General features: G+C 36.7%; 1 protein-coding gene across 1 annotated transcript in view; it reads right to left on the bottom strand.

Annotated features, from left to right (window-relative positions):
- RICTOR (RPTOR independent companion of MTOR complex 2) overlaps positions 1 to 21,113 on the bottom strand; it is a 76,700-nt gene that overhangs the window by 32,553 nt on the left and 23,034 nt on the right. Inside the window, exons 4-17 of the mRNA XM_027714581.2 lie at positions 20,006 to 20,070; positions 15,681 to 15,812; positions 14,658 to 14,721; positions 10,405 to 10,531; positions 9,356 to 9,525; positions 9,040 to 9,107; positions 7,896 to 7,963; positions 5,882 to 5,964; positions 5,139 to 5,226; positions 4,061 to 4,151; positions 3,889 to 3,955; positions 3,702 to 3,782; positions 1,869 to 1,969; positions 226 to 388 (exon numbers count right to left, since the gene is read on the bottom strand). Coding sequence (XP_027570382.1) covers positions 226 to 388; positions 1,869 to 1,969; positions 3,702 to 3,782; positions 3,889 to 3,955; positions 4,061 to 4,151; positions 5,139 to 5,226; positions 5,882 to 5,964; positions 7,896 to 7,963; positions 9,040 to 9,107; positions 9,356 to 9,525; positions 10,405 to 10,531; positions 14,658 to 14,721; positions 15,681 to 15,812; positions 20,006 to 20,070 — 1,368 coding nt within the window. The remainder of the gene's footprint in view (positions 1 to 225; positions 389 to 1,868; positions 1,970 to 3,701; positions 3,783 to 3,888; positions 3,956 to 4,060; positions 4,152 to 5,138; positions 5,227 to 5,881; positions 5,965 to 7,895; positions 7,964 to 9,039; positions 9,108 to 9,355; positions 9,526 to 10,404; positions 10,532 to 14,657; positions 14,722 to 15,680; positions 15,813 to 20,005; positions 20,071 to 21,113) is intronic.

Raw genomic sequence — 21,113 nt, forward strand, 5'->3', positions numbered from 1 at the left:
AGTCTCAAAAATCATTAAAAATTACTGGAGTTTTGCACATCAATGCCTGGAAATATAATATAGTATCTACAAGTACCCAAAAGACAAAACAGATTAAAAAAAAATACTACAAAGAAATCACATAAATGACTCGGAATTAAATAAGTGAAGCCTGGGTGAGGGCAGGATCCAAGTCTCCAAAATACAACGTCAAATTCATTTTTGAATAATGAATAATGGTAATACCTTTAAAATAAAGATGTCTTTCTGTACACGGTACTGATCCCTTTTTTGGTGTGTTGAGATTGCTTTCTGAATAATATGATCCAAATGAAGGCTGTAAGGTTTAGGTCCTCTTTTCTTCATCTCATGAAAACGCTTTAAGCAGTTGAGTGCTGCACTTGCTCGTCTAAGAGAAAAAAGAATACCATAATTGGTATTTGGCAACTGTTATCAAACTAAAGAGCACCACTATCTCTTGAGTAAACAGCTCAAGAAAGACTTGACCAACAATTCAGAAGCAAAGAAAGTTATTTTCTTGAGACAAGTCTTCATATACCTGTAAGCCTCAGTCTCACACTTAAACTATACAGAAAACTATCTTTCAGAGCCTCTGAAGTATGACCCTTATCTACTCTGCAAATAGTGGTGTCTGTCACAGCTCTCAGAAGGTATCGTAAAGTTTGAAGTTGATTTACATTGTGAGATGCCACAGTAGATCGATATTCTGCTGTTTGATAGCTGAGGGGGCTAGCTTCAACTTAGAGTAACGAAGTTTTTCTCTTACATTCTATTACTTCCCCCGTCCCTTGAGGGTGGCAGGACTATCAGTAGTGCACTTCCTGCTCTTATATCTAAACAATTCAGCAGCAGCATGTAACAAGGGTTACAGGAAAAGATAGGAAGTATCAGAAATGACAGCTGACAAGGGCAAGAACAGTTAATTACAAAATAGTGGTAGCAGAAAAAAAACCCCACCTGCTGAGAAAATAAAAATAAGGAAGTCTAAAAATGAGAACTTAAGTCTATCTTCCTTCCCCATAAACAAAAATTTTTGAAGTATAGAAGAGTGCTTTTTTTTTTGTTTTCAAACAAATACCTTTGAATTTGGTCACTTATCTAAATTATGCAAATTCAATCAGTAACAGGAATTACAGTTTTTCAACGTATGAAACAATGCAGTGTTGACCAATATCAAGATCCCAAAATAAAAAGTACCACTTCTATAAATCACTTTCTTCCAACTGAAATGGGAATTCTTACTGCTCTACCAGGTATGTCCACAAATGCCAAAAAGCAAATGAACCGAAGGTAATCCACAAGCATATCTCTTCTGCTTTTCATCCTTCCTCTCCTCCCATAGCTTTGACCACCTGAAATATCCTCTGATGAAGTTTTTCAGAAATGTCTGTTTTGTAAACTAACGGTGCTTTTGCATATCAAAATCTTCTAGTGACAGATATGAAATCTTCAAATCTAAAAAGCAGAAGAGCACTACACTTTTAGGAAGCACTCTACAAGTAGCATTTATCATTTCACAGCAGCAGTTTGGAAACATTCTGTAATTTATCACTAACAACAGAATGAAAGAAAAAACAGAACTTTATGATATTTATCAGAATAATGATCTGATAGGACACATGGAAGAGTAATTAACAAAAGAGTAATTAACAAAAATATTTCCTATTAGCAAAAACCCAACACACTCAGTTTGTCTTCTATAAAAAAAAGCAACTAAGGACACTGAGTTGAAGAAATACCAATTAAAGATGCGAATCTATCAAATTATTTGATTTCTTTCATTAGGAGGTTTAAATTGTGTAAAGGACCCAGAAGATGGCATTTTGTGACAGAGCTTTATCCTTTTAAATGTAACTTAGAATTCTTACAGTCTCTTCTCTTTCATGATGTCAAAAGATGCTGCCATATTCATCAGTGTTGGCAAGCAGTGCAAGTGATGGCTGTGAGAATGAGGAAGAATTGTGTTTGCCTAAAAAAAACAAACAAAAAAAGACCAGTTAGAATAACTTATTATAACAATTTCAGCCATCTCTTTAGGATCAACATTTAAGAATCTACCACTTTTCACAAGACTTTCAGAAAATCATGACAATGAAACTACCTTTCACTTAATGTCAGAGCATATTACACATACAATTTCGAATGTGTGATCTAACTGATCCATCTCAAATACACTTGAAAGTAACTTAGGACAATTTCAGATTTCAGAAGTTTATGATCCATATTGTTTGCACTGGTGGTTTTTTAAGTGTTAACATGCAAAAACTTGCAGAGCATCAGACATGCTTATGTTATGTGCACATAGTACTAAAAAAAATCTAAAATCAGAAATACAATTTAGGCTGATTTCTACTAAAACGCTACGCACAAAAACTCCAGCTGATTAATTAACATAAGGTACTAGATGTTCAACCGCTTTTAATAAACATAAGTAGTTCTGCAAATATTTTTGGAAACTAAAGAATAGTGAAAATAAGGAAATGACTTCCATCTCTATAAACTAAATAAAAATATAAATATTTGTTCTGTTCTTGATAAAAGCCATATTTGACTAATAAATCACCTCTTCATAAAATCAAGAAATACCTATGCTTTCCAGAATATGCCAATGTGAGTAACCGTCACAACCATTTCAAAATTATTTGGAAACCAGTAAAATAGTAAACATTATTACAGATTCCTCTTTTTAAACTTTGTAATGACTGACTGAACATCCATGCAATTCCATCAATTATTTAAAGAAAAACAACTCAAAAAACTAAAAAAAAAAAAGATTTGCTGTGGTTGTGACCCATACTGCTGAACTGAGATGTAATTACTACAGTAATAAACAATCCTATATCTGAAGATTGTGACTTCGAGTTTTTTGGCATACCACCGAAAGGAGTCAACAGTCTAAAGATGCAGACTACATCTGATAACTCATATTCAAATTTTTGCAAGACAAAGTCATATTTCACAATCTTACTAACTCTTATAAAATAGTTTATCCGGAAAAAAAAGATTTAAAAAAACACAAGAAAACTGGTTAAAGTGCTCTGCTGCATATGCTATTCTCATCATTGAGAGGACATGATGTCACCTCCATATGAAAACAGTTTAGGTTAAAGGAGAGAAGTACTGTAAAAGCCACGCAAGGTAGACGGAAGCAGAACAAAGTAAAAGCTTCCCTGCAGCAGGAGATACCCACAGCAGTGCTGAAAGTGCACTCCACCAAGATGGAGTTCCCTCAATGAATAATACCAAGTACCCAAACCACATGGAGCTGAATGCGAAAAAAGTTTTATCTGCCTATCCTGGGAAGCAGAAAGCTAAACACGTTGTCAGAGGGCTACCTATCATCATTTTAAGAAAAGGAAAAATCACCAATGTTCCTTTTCCCAAACACAGTAACCGACGGGTGAGTTTTCAGGATTCCAGCTTAAAATACAACTGGTTACTACGGCAAGGAAGAGCAGTGGTGAGAGGTAGAGCTGGAGACTATCCTTGGATCAGAACCCTTAGCACTTCCAATTCTTTCCAAACAGTCTTTCTATTGATTAATACTGTTTTTAATACATGAAATGCCAAAAGATGCAATGTAAACTAATCCACTATTCAGATGAAAACTACATGTTCCAGGCTTGTAATACAAATTCAATATTATAATAGCTACAATAGCAAATATCTATTTACAAGTAATTACAACAAGTTTTACTTACCATATGCAAAAGTTCTCCCAAAAGGATAGTTGCTCTAACAGACACATGGTCATCGCTACTCGTGATCACTTCAACTAGACCCTTCAAAAAGTTAAAAAATATTACAACATTAATGTGTAACATCTTATTTGAATGCTTATAGGAAAAAAGTAGCAAGCATTTATTCAAACTCAAAGTCATTAGTTACCTCTAGAAGTCCATTGGTAATAAAAGCTGAAAGCACTAATGCCAAGTAATTATCCATGAGATCAGGCCTGAGGAGGAAAAAAAAGTAAGCCAGAAAACAAGAAGTATTTTGTCAACACCACCAAAAAACAAAACAAGAAAAGATGTTTAGACTGAGTTCATTAAATCCTCACCTTGACCTGGCTCGATGGGGTAGTACGGTTTTAGCTTCAGCAGCTACAAAGCCATCAGAAAGTCTCCAGCAGTCTTGAAACCTGCCTGGATCTATAACAAGAAAATATGGACAAAGGTAACTATAACACTGGCTTTTATAGTGTTATTTTAATGGCTGTCAGTAGGTAAATAATAATCCTTGCCAGCAAATGTTACCTCAGTTTCAAATATCAGAAAATTTTGTCGGAAGGGATCTTTAACAATACATCTAACCCACATTCCTGAACAAAGCAAGGATACCTTGATAGCTAGGATAAAGACTGTATCTAAGAGTCAACCAAAATAATGACATTTCCAATTCATAAACCCATTAAACTTGTTTAACAGAAAATACGATTAGCACCTAAAATTTTACAATATATGTCCATATATTGAAGTAGCAAGTTTGCAACAAAGAATGATTTATTTACTTATAAAGTTGGAACAAGGATTAAGTTTTTATAATCAATTGCATGACAAAACATTTGTAATCAGTTTGAAAAGGAGAACTGCGGGAACACTAAAGGCTGAAACTTGCTCCTTTTGGGCTCATACTTTTGCACTGAGGGACAAAGCAGAGAATAATCTTGGGTTTACAAGGAGTAATTCTAAAGATAAAATACTAACTCAGTTAAATATAAAGACATAAAAAAACATGCACTTGCCCTTGAAAAAGCAAAGGTTTGGTAAGGTGCAGTGGGGATAGCTAGCAGATACACGGTATATAGAAAAAATTGAATAATAGCTTTTCTGTAACATTCACTAACACATCTGCATTATAAATACTTGTGACAGTTCAAAGAAGTCTAATTTGTAGAGATATGTTTACACAATCCTTTGTGTAAATGCCTAACTACACTCCACTGCTGATCTTTTATCAAACTTTACACTTAACAGTTGATAAAGGATTTTAAAGAGGACTTCTGAGTACTCAATGAATTCAGAGATAAAACAGTTAATAATAAGGCAATTGACAATAGAGAGGAAACAGTGAAAGTTTCAAATTTGCAGAGAAGCTTAATAGACAGAATTCTTAAGTGAACTGTTTTAAATACCTACCTACACTGAGAAGTGCCTCAATAAACTCTTCTGCGATAACAGGAAGAGGAAGGCGAAATATATCATAGAGAACTTCAAGCAGGCCTCGCTACCAAAAAAAACCCCCCACAACATGCATGTTAGAGATGTACAAAAAAATTGTCCTTACTTTCACTATTAATACTGAAGTTGAGATTTTTTATAGAGTGCTAAAACTGGTGTATGTGTTGCATTTGTGTATTTGTGCAATTGTTCCTTTTTTCATAAACTGAAATAATCTGAAGAAGAGAAGATGTGGCTTTCTTTACTTTTGAACTGTACCTTATTATCACTATGAATTCTATAGAAGTTCAGACTACTTGGATTGCAGATTTTTAGAACACTTACAGCTGGCACCATCAACTTCATTGGTTAATAGTTTTAATTTGTGAAGAAATGTTTTTATTTCCCTTGGATTCAACTCTGATTATTATGTTTTAAGCTTGTAACTGCGCTATTGCAAACTTCCTTTGATTTGGGAGCACAGTAATGATTAATTCCTGTACTTTTCTCTCCTCCATTTTCTCAGAATACATGCTCTGCTTCCCATTCTCACAGGAATTTTGTAATGGAATTACAGACTTGAATTCGGGAGTTAAATGAACTTGAGGATTGTGGTCTCATAACTGTGAAGTCTGTGTTTACTGAACTGTTAGAAAGCTAGAATATGTAAATTAAAACATTCAATATTATGCCTACATCAGTAATAAATATTTACTACCTACCCGTATTTCCATATTTGGTATACAGAGTACCCCAATAAGAGACTGAATCCCAGAATTTCCAGGTTTGCACAGGCTGATAATACCTAGAAAACATTAAATATAGAATAATATTCCCCCAAGAGACCAGTGCTCATCTCCAGATGTTTCAACACAGTAGATTTAACATTACATAAAAGTCTCTCATAAAATTTGCATGTTTTACACTCTATTTTACTCTGTTAGTTTAAAATTTCAATATTAATAGGGAGAACCTTCAAATTTTTCAAGTTACAGCATATCACTTAAAGCTCACACTGATTTTCAGCCTCAGTTTATGCAGTCTCTTCATTAAACGTGGCTGCAAAGACAGTAACCTTGTTCATTTCCTTGACTACTTCTCTTCAGATTTCACAGAACAAATTAAACTTACAGAAATTACACTATCCAGAAAACAAACAAATTTCTACAAAATGCAACTTTAAATTAACAAAAATAATCTAGATTTTCCCACTTTTTTGTCTCAGATACCATAAACAAACTCAAACTGTTATTCTTTAAAAAGTACTGAGAGATGAAAATATCACCTACTCATCTACTTATTTTCACTAATAGAAATTTAACTTCCATGGTGTGCCTCATAGGAACTTGAAGAAAGTTCTCAATTTTGAAAATTACAAGTCACAAAAACTTCAGATATGCACATGTGGCATCTTAGACACACTAAGGGCCATGGTGCACCTCAGAGGCCTTTTGCAAGAGCGTACAGTAGCCACATCCCAACTGCAATGCAGGAATAGATTTGGGTGCGTGCAGTCATTGCTCCATGCCCCAGTTTTGTCTCTAAGGACAGGATCACACATGAGCATAAAGCATGTAGTAACCATCAGCTCAGAAGAAGAACACAGGCTGGTAAATAAGCAGAATAGAACTGCAGTGTATGGCAAATAGACAGGTGAAAAAACACACAGAAGAAGTCAAAACAAAAACAACAAACCCTAAAGCATGTCCTTTTCAAAGGCTGACAGCATAAGGACACTTTTGTAGTAAGAATATCTAAGACACTAGTCTCCAACATAACAAATCATATAAAATTGGATGAACATGTTAACAGCAGGAGTGCCACAACACGTAACATATTCCAGGACAATTGTTTCTTCAGTCACTTGCGCTTTCAGGCACAGGCTTTAAGTTCTAAGTGCCTGAGTACAGGAAGATGGAGCAACACTCCTATCAGAAACTGTTTCCTAGAAGTTTCAAAGTTGTCTCAAGCTTCCAAACATGAAAGAACACATAAGAAACTTGGAGGATACTTGGATATTAAAATTAAACTCAGTGATCATTTTTCAGAGCTTTAAAAATTAAATCAAAAAGTGTGAAAAAAGAGCCTGAATCTTTTCTAAGTATAGCCTGCAAAATTCCGACTCAAAATTTTGGTAAATGGTTATATTAACTGATTTAGTTAAAATTTGCAAGACACAGTCTTGACTAAAAAAATTAGCAGTCCCTAAGCAGTACGTTCATTTTAGATACTGTAATATTGCAGAGAAAGAATTTAAAAACATTAAAAAAACTCTATTTTTTGATTTAGAAATGTTTTCTACATGAAAAGTTGCAACCTATATCCACTTGCAAATTCTCTTAAGCTACGGCAGCTTGTAAAAGCAGGTGCTAATGAAACTAAATTCTGTCAGTATCTCTTAACATAGACATTTCTCATTTACAGTGGCAGAACTATCTCAAAAGGCAAATTTTTATAATATGATATTACTTTAAACATCCTGTCACCCATTAAATGTCAAGTACGACCATCAAGATACAACTCATAAGGTATTCTATACAGGGAGGGAAAAAGCTGTGCCATGTTATAGTCAAAGAAAACTATCTATGTGTCCTCCAATTTTACAGTATCAAAACATTGTAGAAAGGTATTGATAGAAATTAGAAACATCAAATGACACAGATTTTGCATCCTTTTTACTGGAAAGTAAAATCACCCTTCCAATCATCCAGCTTCAAACAAGTAAACAAATCTTACCTGCCCATGATCGAAATGCTGCCACTATTCCCATTTTACTAGCTAGGAACCGTGCTTCTCTGTCCTCTCTGTCATTAAAACAACAAATGTCACAATGCAGGTAATTACTAGAAAACAGTGTTACTAACATAGCAAGTTAAAGGTAGTTAATTGAGATTTTAGATGGGGGACAAAATCCAGAGTAAGAGAAATATTTCATGTATGCATATGTATTTACACAATGTATATACACACAAAAAAGTTTAGAATTTTTAAGTATTGTTACTCTTCCTCTTCCAGGGGAGTTTCCACAGGAGGATAACATCAAAAAGTAAACACCTATATGGGGTCAGGTGAATCACTCTGCACCTCCACTGACAGTGGGTCTACAGCAGGGACATAAAGACTGGACCTTATTCAGTTTCCCAGACCTACGCTTCTAAGCCCATCTGACAATTAAAAAAGCCTGAAAAATTCAAGTTGGAAGCAATCTCAGATCTCTCTCTAGTCGAAATTCCTGCACGAAGAAGTTGACAGTTATCAAACCAAGCCAGGTTATAGAATCATAGAATGGTTTGCTTTGGAAGGGATCTTTAAAGGTCATCTAGCTCAACCCCCCTGAAAGAACTTAGCAAATGCAGTGTGGATTACACATGCCTTTTACAGTAACTAGAGCTGTGGGAACTATATAAGCCTTCTGTAATTCAGCTTGAAACCTGTAAAACACTCAAGGCTTTATCCAGTTGGCTCTTAAACTCTTAACAATGAAGGCTGCAGGATCTCTCTGGACAGCCTGTTCTAACTCTTGACTGGCCTCACAGAAAATAATCCCCCTGCTACCCTCATATGAAGTTGAAATCTCTCTTGCTTCAATTTCTTTCTGTTGCTTCTTGTCCTTCCACCTTTCGCCACCATGAAGGGTCACACTACATCTTCTTGATAACGTCTTCATAAGTATTAAAAAGTCTGCTATTCCAGGGAGGGTGTCCCCCAACCCTCTCTTCTCTAGGCAAATCAAGCCCTTTTAATTCTTAAATGCTTAACAGTATTTTAGGAATTTGCACTTTAGGCTACTGTATTCAACTTCAAGAAAATTAGTATTTGGAAAGAAGAATAGCCTAACTCCAATATAACTGGGAGCACAAGTTGCAGCACTAACACTTACTTGAGTTGTCCTTCTGCTGTGTCTGGATTATGCCTGTAGTGAAAATCCGTGTAAGGGGCTAAAATTCGCTAAACAAAAGAAAGACATACATTATTTTCATATGAAAATACAGTTAAATCGCTGCTGTCCTTTCCTCAGTCCCACTCCAAACCATCATTATTATTGCTGCTTTATATTTCTTAGGCTCTTAGCCTAAAATATTATATTTTAAACACTGTGCACTAACACAGAGAATGAAATCTGAGACAAAATGAAATATTTTCATTACCAATACAATGTTTAATTTCTGTCTCTAAACAAGTAAAACTGCACCCACCTCTAATTCTACATCTGCTCGCACATACTGTCGGGTCTTTGGATGATTAATGAGGTGCAAAACTGTAGTTATCAGAGCCTCATTTATTCGGCTTAGCTGACAATCAATCACATTTTTCAAGATGGTACTTAAACCACCCCGAAGAGCCACCACCTCGGGATTCTGAAGTGCTAAATAAAGACAAACATGTCATTTTGGCCAGTGATAGGAAAGAAAACATTTCATGGCATATGATAAAACTTGTCATCTCTTCAGTATATAAATCTTATCCTTCCTGAACACCGCTGAGGCACATATAAAGCTTTTAATGGAACTGGCTGACAATAAATACAGATTTTGGATTAATTTATCAAACACAAAAATACTGGTCAGTATCCACCATGTGGCCGTGTCCTAACTTAATTCCAACCAAGTTTCCATGTGGTAGTTTCTGGATTTCCCCACAGAGAAGTTTCACACTTCACTGGACAGACTAGAATATAACAGTAACTTATCGTTTATTTCTTTAAAACAGAAATTTGTATCTTGAAAATATTGCTGAAGTTATTTCCCTCTGACTGGCTATGGAAAAACTTCAAAAATCAGCACACAAATGAAAGTCTAGGGAGTTAGTATAAACCACTGTCCAGATAGCCTTTAAACAGGGACACAAATACTGACTTCCAGAAGCCAGTTAACTACAGCAACCACTCCAGGAATTTTTAAAAAGAAAATGTCTTGTAATTCTCTGAACTCCTGTAAATTTGTCAGCATCTTGTGTATGGAATTCTCCCTACTTCCAATGCATTAGTTTAAGAAACACCAATTGCAGTACAGAAATGTTTTTAGGGTAAATAAAAAATTGGCAGATCTTAATGCAAAGAAGAGCACCTGAAACCTTCAGGTACTATTCTTAAAGGGATTTTAAGTAATTTTTGTTCATATCATGTTAATTGCAAAAATCCATGAAACTGACATTAAGGACTCTTGACAACTAATTAATTATTAAACAAATACTGCTAATGACAACCCCATCAAAACTGAAAACTAATTAAGAAAAATCACCTTACCTAGTTCACAGATAATGGCTATGCATGCTCGAACCATTCTATCTCTTTCTTGAAGACCATCGTTTCCAACTGCTATCAAAGAATTAGTTATAGAACTGGGGAACAACGAAGCATTCACAGTGATCATCTGCCAAAAAAGAAAGAAAAAGCCCTCTGCTTTCTTCATAATATTTCTCTAAATACACTCATAAATTCACCAGCATTCTGTTTCCTACATACAATTAGACAGACCACTCCGTCTATTACTTGGTTTATTGGGTGAATCCTCATAACTATTTCTTTTGCTCCTAAACTGAATTTCAATTCCAATTCATCTGTCAATTTACTTTAGTATTCTCTTCCCGCTCCAGTTGTTTATTTTTATATTATTTTATCTTAATAAGAAAGATTTAAAAGATGACTGTTGCAATTAGAATTATGACTACATTTTGCATAGCTGTTTTCGATAATTTCTTTATGACAAAGAACACTATCCAATGACACAGAGTAGATTACAAATTCACGTAGAAGCTTCATTCATACTGCAGCAGATTATTCAATACCTACTCAACTGTTTAATTAGCCAAGACTAGCATCTCCTGTATTGTAGAGATATCCTTAGACTGCTGCAAAATCAAAAAAAAGACAGGCAATAGAAGCAGCTGCTAACAGTATTTGGAATGCAACTATCAGTAACACCCCTATATTCTTTTGCACAGTACCTGATCGTCCTAAAACTGCAACGTAATTAATCTTCATCATAAGTTATAGAGATATAGCAAAAGAAAACCACACATACTTTAAACATGTTAAATGGAAAAGCAAAGATGGAAATAACACCTGTGTCCATTAATGAGGTCGTTCTTCAACTAAAAAATACTTAAAATAAATCTGGGACAGAATAGAAAAACAGATTTAATAGCCAATGCTCATTTATACTACTGAGGATGTTCTGCACCATGGAAACCCTCAGCTACTAGTTTGGTACACTCAGAATTTACACCAGATGAAGGACCAAGACCCTGTGCACACATTAAAGGCCAAGAAAACCACTCCAAAACAAACAACCAGTACCACCAACTCTTCACCATCCCCCAAGTGGGGCTTTGATTACAAAGGCTGAGTAGCTTCTCCACATTTTTTCAATTTGTGAAAATTAAATACACATATACTCTCTACTATGGAACAAGAGATGTATTACTAAGGAGGAAGCAGGTTTTTGTCTGACTGCTTAAAAAGGGAACAACACAATGTTTTATAGCCCACTCAACCATGTCACTTTTTTTCCCACTAAAAGTGAGATGTACAAAAATACTCAATTTCCATCAAGCACCTAAAAACTCAGGGCTAGTTTTCCATGGGTTTATCATCCCTTCCGTTTACAACAAAATCTTCATTATATTTCAAAAGAATGTTTTGTCCTATATTCATTTTACATCTGCCTTTGATGTGTTACAGATACTTGTTCAAAGGCGATTAATTTTGTACCTTTTTTTGCACAGATGTTAAAATGAGATCAATCTCAATGACCAATATATTGGAAGAGTTTTAACAAATTTACTTTTAAGACATGTTTTTGAGAAATTTCTTGTTATACATAATGTTAATGCCAACAAAACAGGAAGCTTTAAGACAGGACTCTAAATTAAAAACAAATTCCTCCCCACCCACACAGTCTTTCAGTTTTACAATGGCATGAAGAAACAAGAATTAGTAATAAAATGGGTGTACTGTAAAACTGTAATCTGTTTCCTACTGATACTGACATGTACTTAGTGAGAAGACACAAGCAGCCTCTTAAGGCTATTCTGCTTCATTGCCTACTTTGGTTTTAAGACATGAGAATGAAAGACTTATTTTAATAATCAATTCCAAATACATTAGCAGAATAACAAATTTTTGTATTTGTATCTGCGCTAGGTATTAGAATGCAGTTCTAAAGACTAAATGACAGGTAATGCAGAGCTACTTACAAGTAGCTATCATGAAATAATAATAAAGACTACAAATTTGGTCTCTTAAGATTCCTTTAAAAAACAGGAAGAAAGAAGGTGGTTCATGTTGCATCTAACCCTGACTTCTGCTTTAACAGGAAAACACCCTGCCTACTACATTAAAAAAAAAAATTGTCTTATTGACTTCTGTTAGGTAGAAAAACACTTCCCAAAGCAACTTCATGCCATCCTTTTCATGGTTGAAGACATTACTAAATTGTAAAGCTCTTAGTAGGAAATTGTTTTTATCTTCCTCTACTACTTTAACCTGCACAGTTTTAAATAAATTTATTATTAAGTGCCTTTTCTAAACTCATAAACGAGTATTAATATATTTTGTTCTTCTACTCTATGAAAAGGAAGACAGGAGAGTGAGAAAATGTTTTAATTTAATCTCTGCTATTCTCATATAGGTACTTTTGCTACCAAAGAATTGCATCCAGAAAACTGAAAACAATAGTTCTGTGATGCTGAAAAAACCCAGTTCAGCTCCTTCATGGCTCACAGTAAATTATCTACTGCACAAATTAGTTAGCTTTGTTTGTCTTATTTGCCATTCATTCTCCTCCTCTAGACCTTTATATGATCTTTTAGGAATCCTGGCATCAAGCCACTGAGCCTGAGACATCGAGGGAGATGAAGATAGAGGTGACAAAAAGGTAAGAGCAGGGTAATAAAAAGTGTGAAAATACAGAGCGTGCCATCCAGGAAGTGTGTCACAGTATTCCTTGTTAGAGTCTCTCAAGTACTGACTACCCTATGGTAAGGCATGTTTAGCTGCTGTAGCCTAAATAGCACATGAAAAAACTGGTAGCCAGGTTGGGTGGGGTTTTCGTTTGTCTGAGATTGTCTTTCAAGAAAAAAGAATGTTGTAGGTAGCACGAGATGGTAGAAAACACCTTTCATCAACACAGTTCTCAGTGTCAAGGAACCACAAGCATCGCTGTACAGCCGGTACACCTGATGCACACACCTGGTGCACGCACAGTACCCTGCCACAATGATGGACAAAAAAAAGGACTGGTGGTCAGCTGTATAATTTCTCTAATGTTTATCTATGAACATAATTTTTTCAAATGAAACTAATGGATTTGATTCTCTTGCTGTCTCTTCTTTCATGCAAGACAGAAGCTTTTACTCAAGTAGGAAATACTCAAAAAAGCCCAGGAATAATGAGGACAAATTTCTGACCCAAATAAAACCGATTATAAACGTGTTTCCACTCCATCTTCAGATTTCAGTTATTCTGACTCTACATTGAAACTCTTTATTTCAAAGTAGATTAGCAAAAACTTTTATAAATTGCAACTTTCTCAAGGACCCGTTCCATTATGGTTGTTTTCTTGTTCATTTGTTTGGGTGTGGAGGTGGAGGCCAGTGTTTAAGATTTAAACCCCTCTTTTTTGGCACAATTGTTAATCAACTATACTGTTTTTTTTCTGTAAGACAGAAACCAAAGGAGCTTATTACAAGAAAAGAAATCGTACAGAAAACTTCCATATTTTAAAACTGTATATATATACTGTAAATACACAGTGCTCCCAAGGAACAATTCTTCCAACTACTTCAGACTTGAATCTTTTTAGGTCAGTTGAAGAATGTAAGAACGATAAAGAATAGTGAAGTCCAGCACTTCGTGGACTTTCTTCACTGAAGAAAATACATTTAAGTAGCTGTATACGCCAATTTCTCAAGGATGAACTTGAAAATGTAGCTACCATAGCTTCAAACATCTCATATACGTGGGTACACAGTGCAGTAACCATCATAGACTAACCATGTCTTATTGACTATCTGAGAAAAAAATGCCCATGGGTAGCATCAACCTCTACGAATAAAGCAATAAGGCTATAAGCATTCTTTAACTGATTACCACAGTGATGCAAATTTGTCTCATTCCTTAAATGGCAGAAAATCTCCCATCCTTGACTCACAGATGCTTAAACAGACTACGATGAAGTCAAGTCACTAGATGAAACTTAATATTGTTCTTATGCCCTTGCATTCACTCCTCGATAAGTTTTTCCCAAATCTCATCCAGTATGACTTCTATCAAAGGAAAATCAGCAAGATTCTAAATGGTAAAATATTAAAATAAAAGTAAGTCTCTTCATTACTTTCATTTTGTCTTTTAAATTATCCATATTCAAATTATCTAAATCTATAATTTCTTCCCATGTAAGGTAAGGTAAGGTATGTGAAAAAACTCTTGATGGAAAAAACCAGAAGTCAGCACAACGGACTGGCACAGCTGATAGCACCATACATATCAGATTTTACCTTTCTGACTAATCGAAGTGCTTGTGTTCTTTCTACTTCATTACTCTGTTGTATGTCAATGCACCTAAAATAAGTCAAAAAACACATTTTGTTTATAACAACAGTAACTTTCACCTTAACTGTTAACAAGTCATGTTAATATTTATGCACATGAACAAACAGAAGAAAAAGAATTGACTTACTGTTTAAAAACTATGCATTTCAGCAAACGCACTCATTATGATAGGTCACTTAGCTTTGCTTTATTTTTTTTCAGTTATCCTCATTATAATTAAGTCAGTAGAATATTCTCAAATATACAATGGCAAAGCATTTGTCTGAGCTAGCATTTGTCATTTGCAAATGAGACTAAACCAAGTATTTGTAATGATTCATATCAACACATTTTGTGAGTTCTCAGATTAGAAAAGCCTTTTGCTTAAACAAAATTAAACAGCACACTAAAATTATATGTGTATATCTGCAAACAAAAATTCACACACACCTCTATCAGTATATTGAATCCAAAAATTTTAATACAGAAGGTACTACCATTGCTCGTATTTACATCTATTCATCATGCTGATCTTACTATCTCACTATTGGTTTGCCCTTTGGTATTATTCTGTTGTGTCATCGGTTATACTTAGACTACAAGTTCTTTGGCATGAACTACGTTTTAGCCCTGAATTTGTACTGCAGGTTCCAAAGCACTGTGATAATACAAAGAATTAAACAACTCACATACAACAACTTAAGACATGAAAATTATTGGTATTTCAATCTCATTAATTTATGATTAATGGCATTTCTGATGGAAAAAATTCTTTAGATTACTCGTAGTATATCATGTATTAGGACAAAATTTTATTTGGATTAGATGTTGTGATGAAATAGCCTTCTATTGAAGAAAAATGGCTTTTATAAAACTGCTTATTAAGAATGTAAGAAAATATGAAAACACTTTTCTCACCTGTCTCAACCGTGAAAAAGCAAGTGATTCACAACTGTGCAATTTACAACATGAAGAAAGAGAAAAATTACCTGGCTATCAAATAATCCACTTTCAGCTTTAGCACCTTCTGGAGAATACTGGAGTCTCGAATAAGATAGCGGAGGGCTCGCAATCCTGCTGCTCGCACCTCTTTTGCCTCATTCAGTAAAGCTAACCTCAGACTAAAATGAAGAAAACAAGAGGGACAAACAACTAGTAAGCAGTAGGTAGACTACATCATCTGACATGCAGCTACTACCTACTCATTTGAGATACTTCCATGTGCAGCCTAGAAGCCTTGTCAGTAGATATAGATAATATACTGTAGTGTGTTTCTGTGGCTGGGTTTTGGTAGCAGAGGGACTACAGGGGTGGCTTCTGTTAGAAGCTGCCAGAAGCTTCCCCTGTCCCATGAGCCAATGCCAGCCAGCTCCAGGACGGACTTCCAGCCGCTGGCCAAGGTCAAGCCAGTCAGGAGTAATAGTAACACCTCTGTGATAACATATTTAAGAAAAGAAGGTTGTGGCGCAAAAAGAATTCCAGCCAGGGAAGAGCGGAGTGACAACATGGGAACAACAGTGCACACACCAAGGTCAGTGCAGAAGGAGGAGCAGGAGGTGCTCCAGGCACCAGAGCTGAGGCCCTGCAGCCCGTGGTGCAGACCATGGTGGAGCAGCTGTGCCCCTGCAGCCCATGGGGGACCATCAGGGTGCAGAGACCCACCTGCAGCCCATGGAGAAGCCCATGCTGGAGCAGGTGGATGCATGAAGGAGGCTGTGACCCTGTGGGAGGCCCAAGACGGAGCAGGGTCCTGACAGGGACCTGCGGCCTGTGGAGAGGGAAGCCCACACTGGAGCAGGTTTTTCCCAGGTAGGACTTGTGGCCCCTGTGAGGGACCCACGTCAGTACAGCTCATTTGTGAAGGACTGTACCCTATGGAGGAGTGACCCAGGGAACAGCAGTTTGGGAAGAACTGTTGCCTGAGGGATGAACTCATGCTGGAGAGGCCCATCAAGGACTGTCCCCATTGGAAGGACCCCACAGGATCAAGGGAAGGACTCCTCTCCCTGAGCAGCGGCAGAAACAACAACTGACCATAACTCCCATTCCCCATCCCCCTGCACCACTGGGGGGGAGGAGGGAGAACATGGAAGGAAGGAGGGGTGGGGGGAAGGTGCTTTTAAGACTGTTTTATTTCTCACTCCTGTTAGAATATCCCCATTTTGAGTCTGTTTTGCCCATGAAGGCAATCAGTAAGTGGTCTCTCACAGCTCTTAACTCATGAATCCTTCATTGCTTTTTTCTTCTCTCCTCTGTCCAGCTGCAGAGGGAGAGTGAGAAAGTGGCTTTAGTGGGTACCTTGCATCCAGCCAGGGTCAACCCGCAACATATACTAATCTGAAAAAGCCACAAACCATTTTTTTTCCCCAAAGAACAGCTTGTACATCCATAAAATGACACATGACCAAAACCTGTATGTGACTTGCTATTTGACAAAACAGCAGGGTACAATATTAGTCCAAGAAAATTAACAGGCTGAGTAAAGTAGGTAAGAAGAAATAAGATATGGAAGACCTCTAGAAATGGAGTTTGAAAGCAGTAAGTGGCACACTGTCCTTCTGAAGGCCCTCAAAAGATTCATCCCTCTTTCTTGACCAGATGAAGGTGGGGGAGGGATCCTCAACCCCCCAGTGACATATTCTAGTAGGATCTTTCACTGTACACCTAAGAATGTAAATACTTCAGCCAGTGAGACTGAATTTCTGCTTATACTAATGGCTTATTTTTTTCTTATTCTAGGGTCATGATGTGTGGTAATCAGCTACTGGAAGGCAAAAAGTCTCTTGAGTCTGTTGGTGATTAATTGGCTACGTAAGTCACTGTAACAGAAGCCTAATTCCAGGTGATATCTACACAAAGTAGAAGGTCTGCAATGCCATATGCAGATAAAGATGAACTGATTATTACTTTCAGCACCAAGGAGGGAATTATTTTAGGAAGACCATCTTTTCTGTAACATGAAATAAGATTCTTTACATAAAAAGAGTGCCACTCTAAGCTGAGCTGCAAGCAAATAAGACACAGATTTTCAATATTGTGACATTAAAAAAAAGTATTCCTGTAAGAAAAAGTGTACTAGAGAACATATTCATTTCCAAAGTTATTCAAGAAAAGCACGTAAGTAACTCTTCAGTTGTGCTGAGCAGATAATAGGTATTTTTTAGATCAGACATTTTGCTTTGTTTCTAGATTTGTATGTTTGAAGAGGTGAAAGTCTGATGGATGAATATGTAAGAGTCACTGGTATTTTTTCTATTTGGACATCTACCTCACAGTTTACAACTGCTCTGGATATGCCAGTTTAAGACTCTTCAGCAGTTTCCTTTTAGGGCAGAAGTTACCCATTACTCATGCAAGTGGTGTTGTTGCTATCCATGTCATTTCTCATTAGGACAGGCAAAAATTAATTCTGGATTTTTTTCTTCCCCTCATCAAGTAGAGTACTTTACTTTTATATTTGAGAGGAAAATGTTTCTTGAATGGCAGACCAAAACAACCTTTAGACAAACAGTTCCTCAACAGAAATCAATGCTTTGAGAGCTTGTTCTACAACACACAAGAGGAAGATATTCTTAATTTGTAGACCGAAATCAATCATAGAATCATAAAATGATCCCACTGCCACAGACAGGGATGCCTTCCACTAGCCCAGGTTGCTCAGAGCTCCATCCAGCCTGGCCTTGAACACTTCCAGGGATGGGGTATCTACAGCTTCCCCGGGCAACCTGTTCCAGGGCCTCACCACCCTCATAGCAAAGAACTTCCTCCTAATATCTAACCTAAACCTACTGCCCCTATCTGTCTGCATAAAAAAGTTCCTCTCAGTCTCTCTTGTAGGCTCCATTTAGGGACTGGATGACCACAACTAGGTCACCCCTAAGCCTTCTGTTTTCCAGGCTGAACAAAACCAATTCTCTCAGCCTCTCCTCGTAACAGAGGTGCTCTACCTCTCTAACCATTTTGGTGGCCCTCCTTTGTACTTGCTCCAACAGGATCGATGTCCTTCAGGTGCTGGGGACCCCAGAGTAGAGGGGAAGAACCATCTCGCTTGACCTGCTGGACACACTGCCTTGGATGCAGCCCAGGACACAGCTGGCTACCTGGGCTGCAAGACTGGACATGGGACTGCTGACTCATATCCAGCCTCTCACCCACCTGCAAGGCTGCTCTCAATCAGCTCATGCCCCAGTCTGTACTGACAGCAGGGGTATTCTTGATATCAAGGATCACCAAGTCCAGTTCCTGGCCCTGCACAGGACAGCCCCAACAATCACACCATGTGAGAGGTTGGCCAAATGCTTCTTGAACTGTCAGGCTTGGTGCTGTGACCACTTCTGCGGGGAGCCTGTTCCCGTGCCCAACCACCCTCTGCGTGAAGAACCTTTTCTGAATCTAAACTCCCCTGACACAGCTTTGTGCTGTTCGCTCGGGTCCTGTCACTGGTCAGCACAGAGAAGAGATCAGTGTCTGCCCCTCCACTTTCTCTTATGAGCAAAGTGTACACCAATTAAAGTGAAACCACTACAAAGGACAACACAATCATGAGATCCAACATTCAAAAGAAAAAGCTACCAAAAAGGGATGTATCACTATACTTAAATATTGAGAAATGTAATGAAAACAGTACAGCTAGCCAGAAAGATAAAGACACCAGTTATATTTAGGAAAATGACTTACAATATTTCCATAAGCAATTACACAACATTTCCCAACATTTTACCTAAAGAGTGATAAGCTTTTCTAAGCTTTTTTTCTTAAGTGAGATAACAAATTGAAAGAACACAAAAAATGTATTAAATACTAGATCTTGTTGTGGTTGTTTTTGCCACCACTGCTGAGCCTCAGGACAAATTTAACAATGTCTATGTGGAAACATGCACATCACTGGACTGTCAAAAATGGCCACAAAATGAATAGAAATTTCATTTAAGAGTACAAACACAGAGCAGTTTGGTAGCAGGGAAAGCAATGCTACAAAGACATACACATAACAAAATAACAAAATATTGATCTTTAAAATCCTGATTCTACATCAAGAGTATGCTCCATATTTTGTAGGTGTACATTTTTACTAAAAGTGCTTTCTGTAAGTACTGAAATATTTAGAGGTACTTTTACATCTATGAGTAACATAATAAAGTAATGTATTTCTGATTTTACTCATTAAACTATTTGCATTGCAATGCTTACATTATGAAATTTCAAACACACTGTAAATACAAAATGCTAGCTCAAAAGCACAAATGAAGTTTATTGAATTGCACCAAAACAACTGAAGCTCCCTAGGACTGCTCTAGTGCTCCTTACTACTTACCATATTATGATGCTGTCATAGGTAAAACCTAGCTTTTCTTCAGCATGGCCAGTATTACAAAGAAGCTGGAAATAAAAGAAAATGCCTGTTATTTATAGCTTTTTAAAAATGACCGTGCAAAACTTCAGATTTTGGGAAATGTTTCCAAGTAAACCTCAGAAATTTCATTCATAGCAATTAAAAAAGTACCAACTTCACTTGGTCTGAGAATTTCTGATGTCCATATTCTGTTCCTATGCACATCAAACACTGAGACACAGTTGTGGCCTCTCATACAAAGAAAAGGTTGCATAATTGTGTAAGCTGTGTACTGGTCAAGTTTTTAAGCTCCAGATTGCTGGCTGGGCAACTGGTAACCTGAGCAGAGATAAAAAATGACTGAAGTCACAGGACATCTGGATCCAAGCAGGCTCAGGTGAGGATTTTGAAGCAAAGACTGACACAGATGGTCCAATGCCATGTTTTGCCACAGTAGCAGAGGTGTACAAAACATCAGAAGGCATTGCCAAGTGTTCTGTAACTGGCATTTGGTCTTGGACTGTCATCCATTGCACAGAACTCCTAACTCCAGAAAATCAGTGCGAAGGTTGAATTTATGTACACAAAAAGATAGCAGTAAATTATCACAAACTCTGAACATTTCAACCATATCTATTAATTCTGAACACAAAAAATTTTTAAGTGCAGTTTTTAAGTCTGAAACCAACCTCAAAAGGAGCAATCTAGTGCATGCCAACGTTTTAGCCTTTTGAGGAAAGGAAAATCTGTTCTGTGAGAAGAGGTGATGCTATCCTCCTTTGCAAGAACGGCAAAGAAATTCCTAGTCATCTCACCACCTCCTAGCTAAAATTATAAAATACTATCATGCCCAAATCCCAAAGCACTTTTCCAAGCACTTCCAAAAACTCAAGTGACTAATACTGATTGCAATAGCTTTACACTTTGTCCTCTGTTTTCAAAACAGGCATGTGTTCAGTTCTAAGTCAGTATTAAGTTTCTCCTCAGTGAGGTATTCAGGAAGTGTTTGTGATAACTAGTCAAAAGCTCTGCTCTAAAAGTACTATAATATATCACACCGTGGGATACTCTTTTTACTGCTAACAATAAG

Source organism: Pipra filicauda, unplaced genomic scaffold (assembly GCF_003945595.2).
Source record: "Pipra filicauda isolate LSUMZ 115617 unplaced genomic scaffold, ASM394559v2 scaffold325_size820570_pilon, whole genome shotgun sequence".
NCBI lineage: Eukaryota > Metazoa > Chordata > Aves > Passeriformes > Pipridae > Pipra > Pipra filicauda.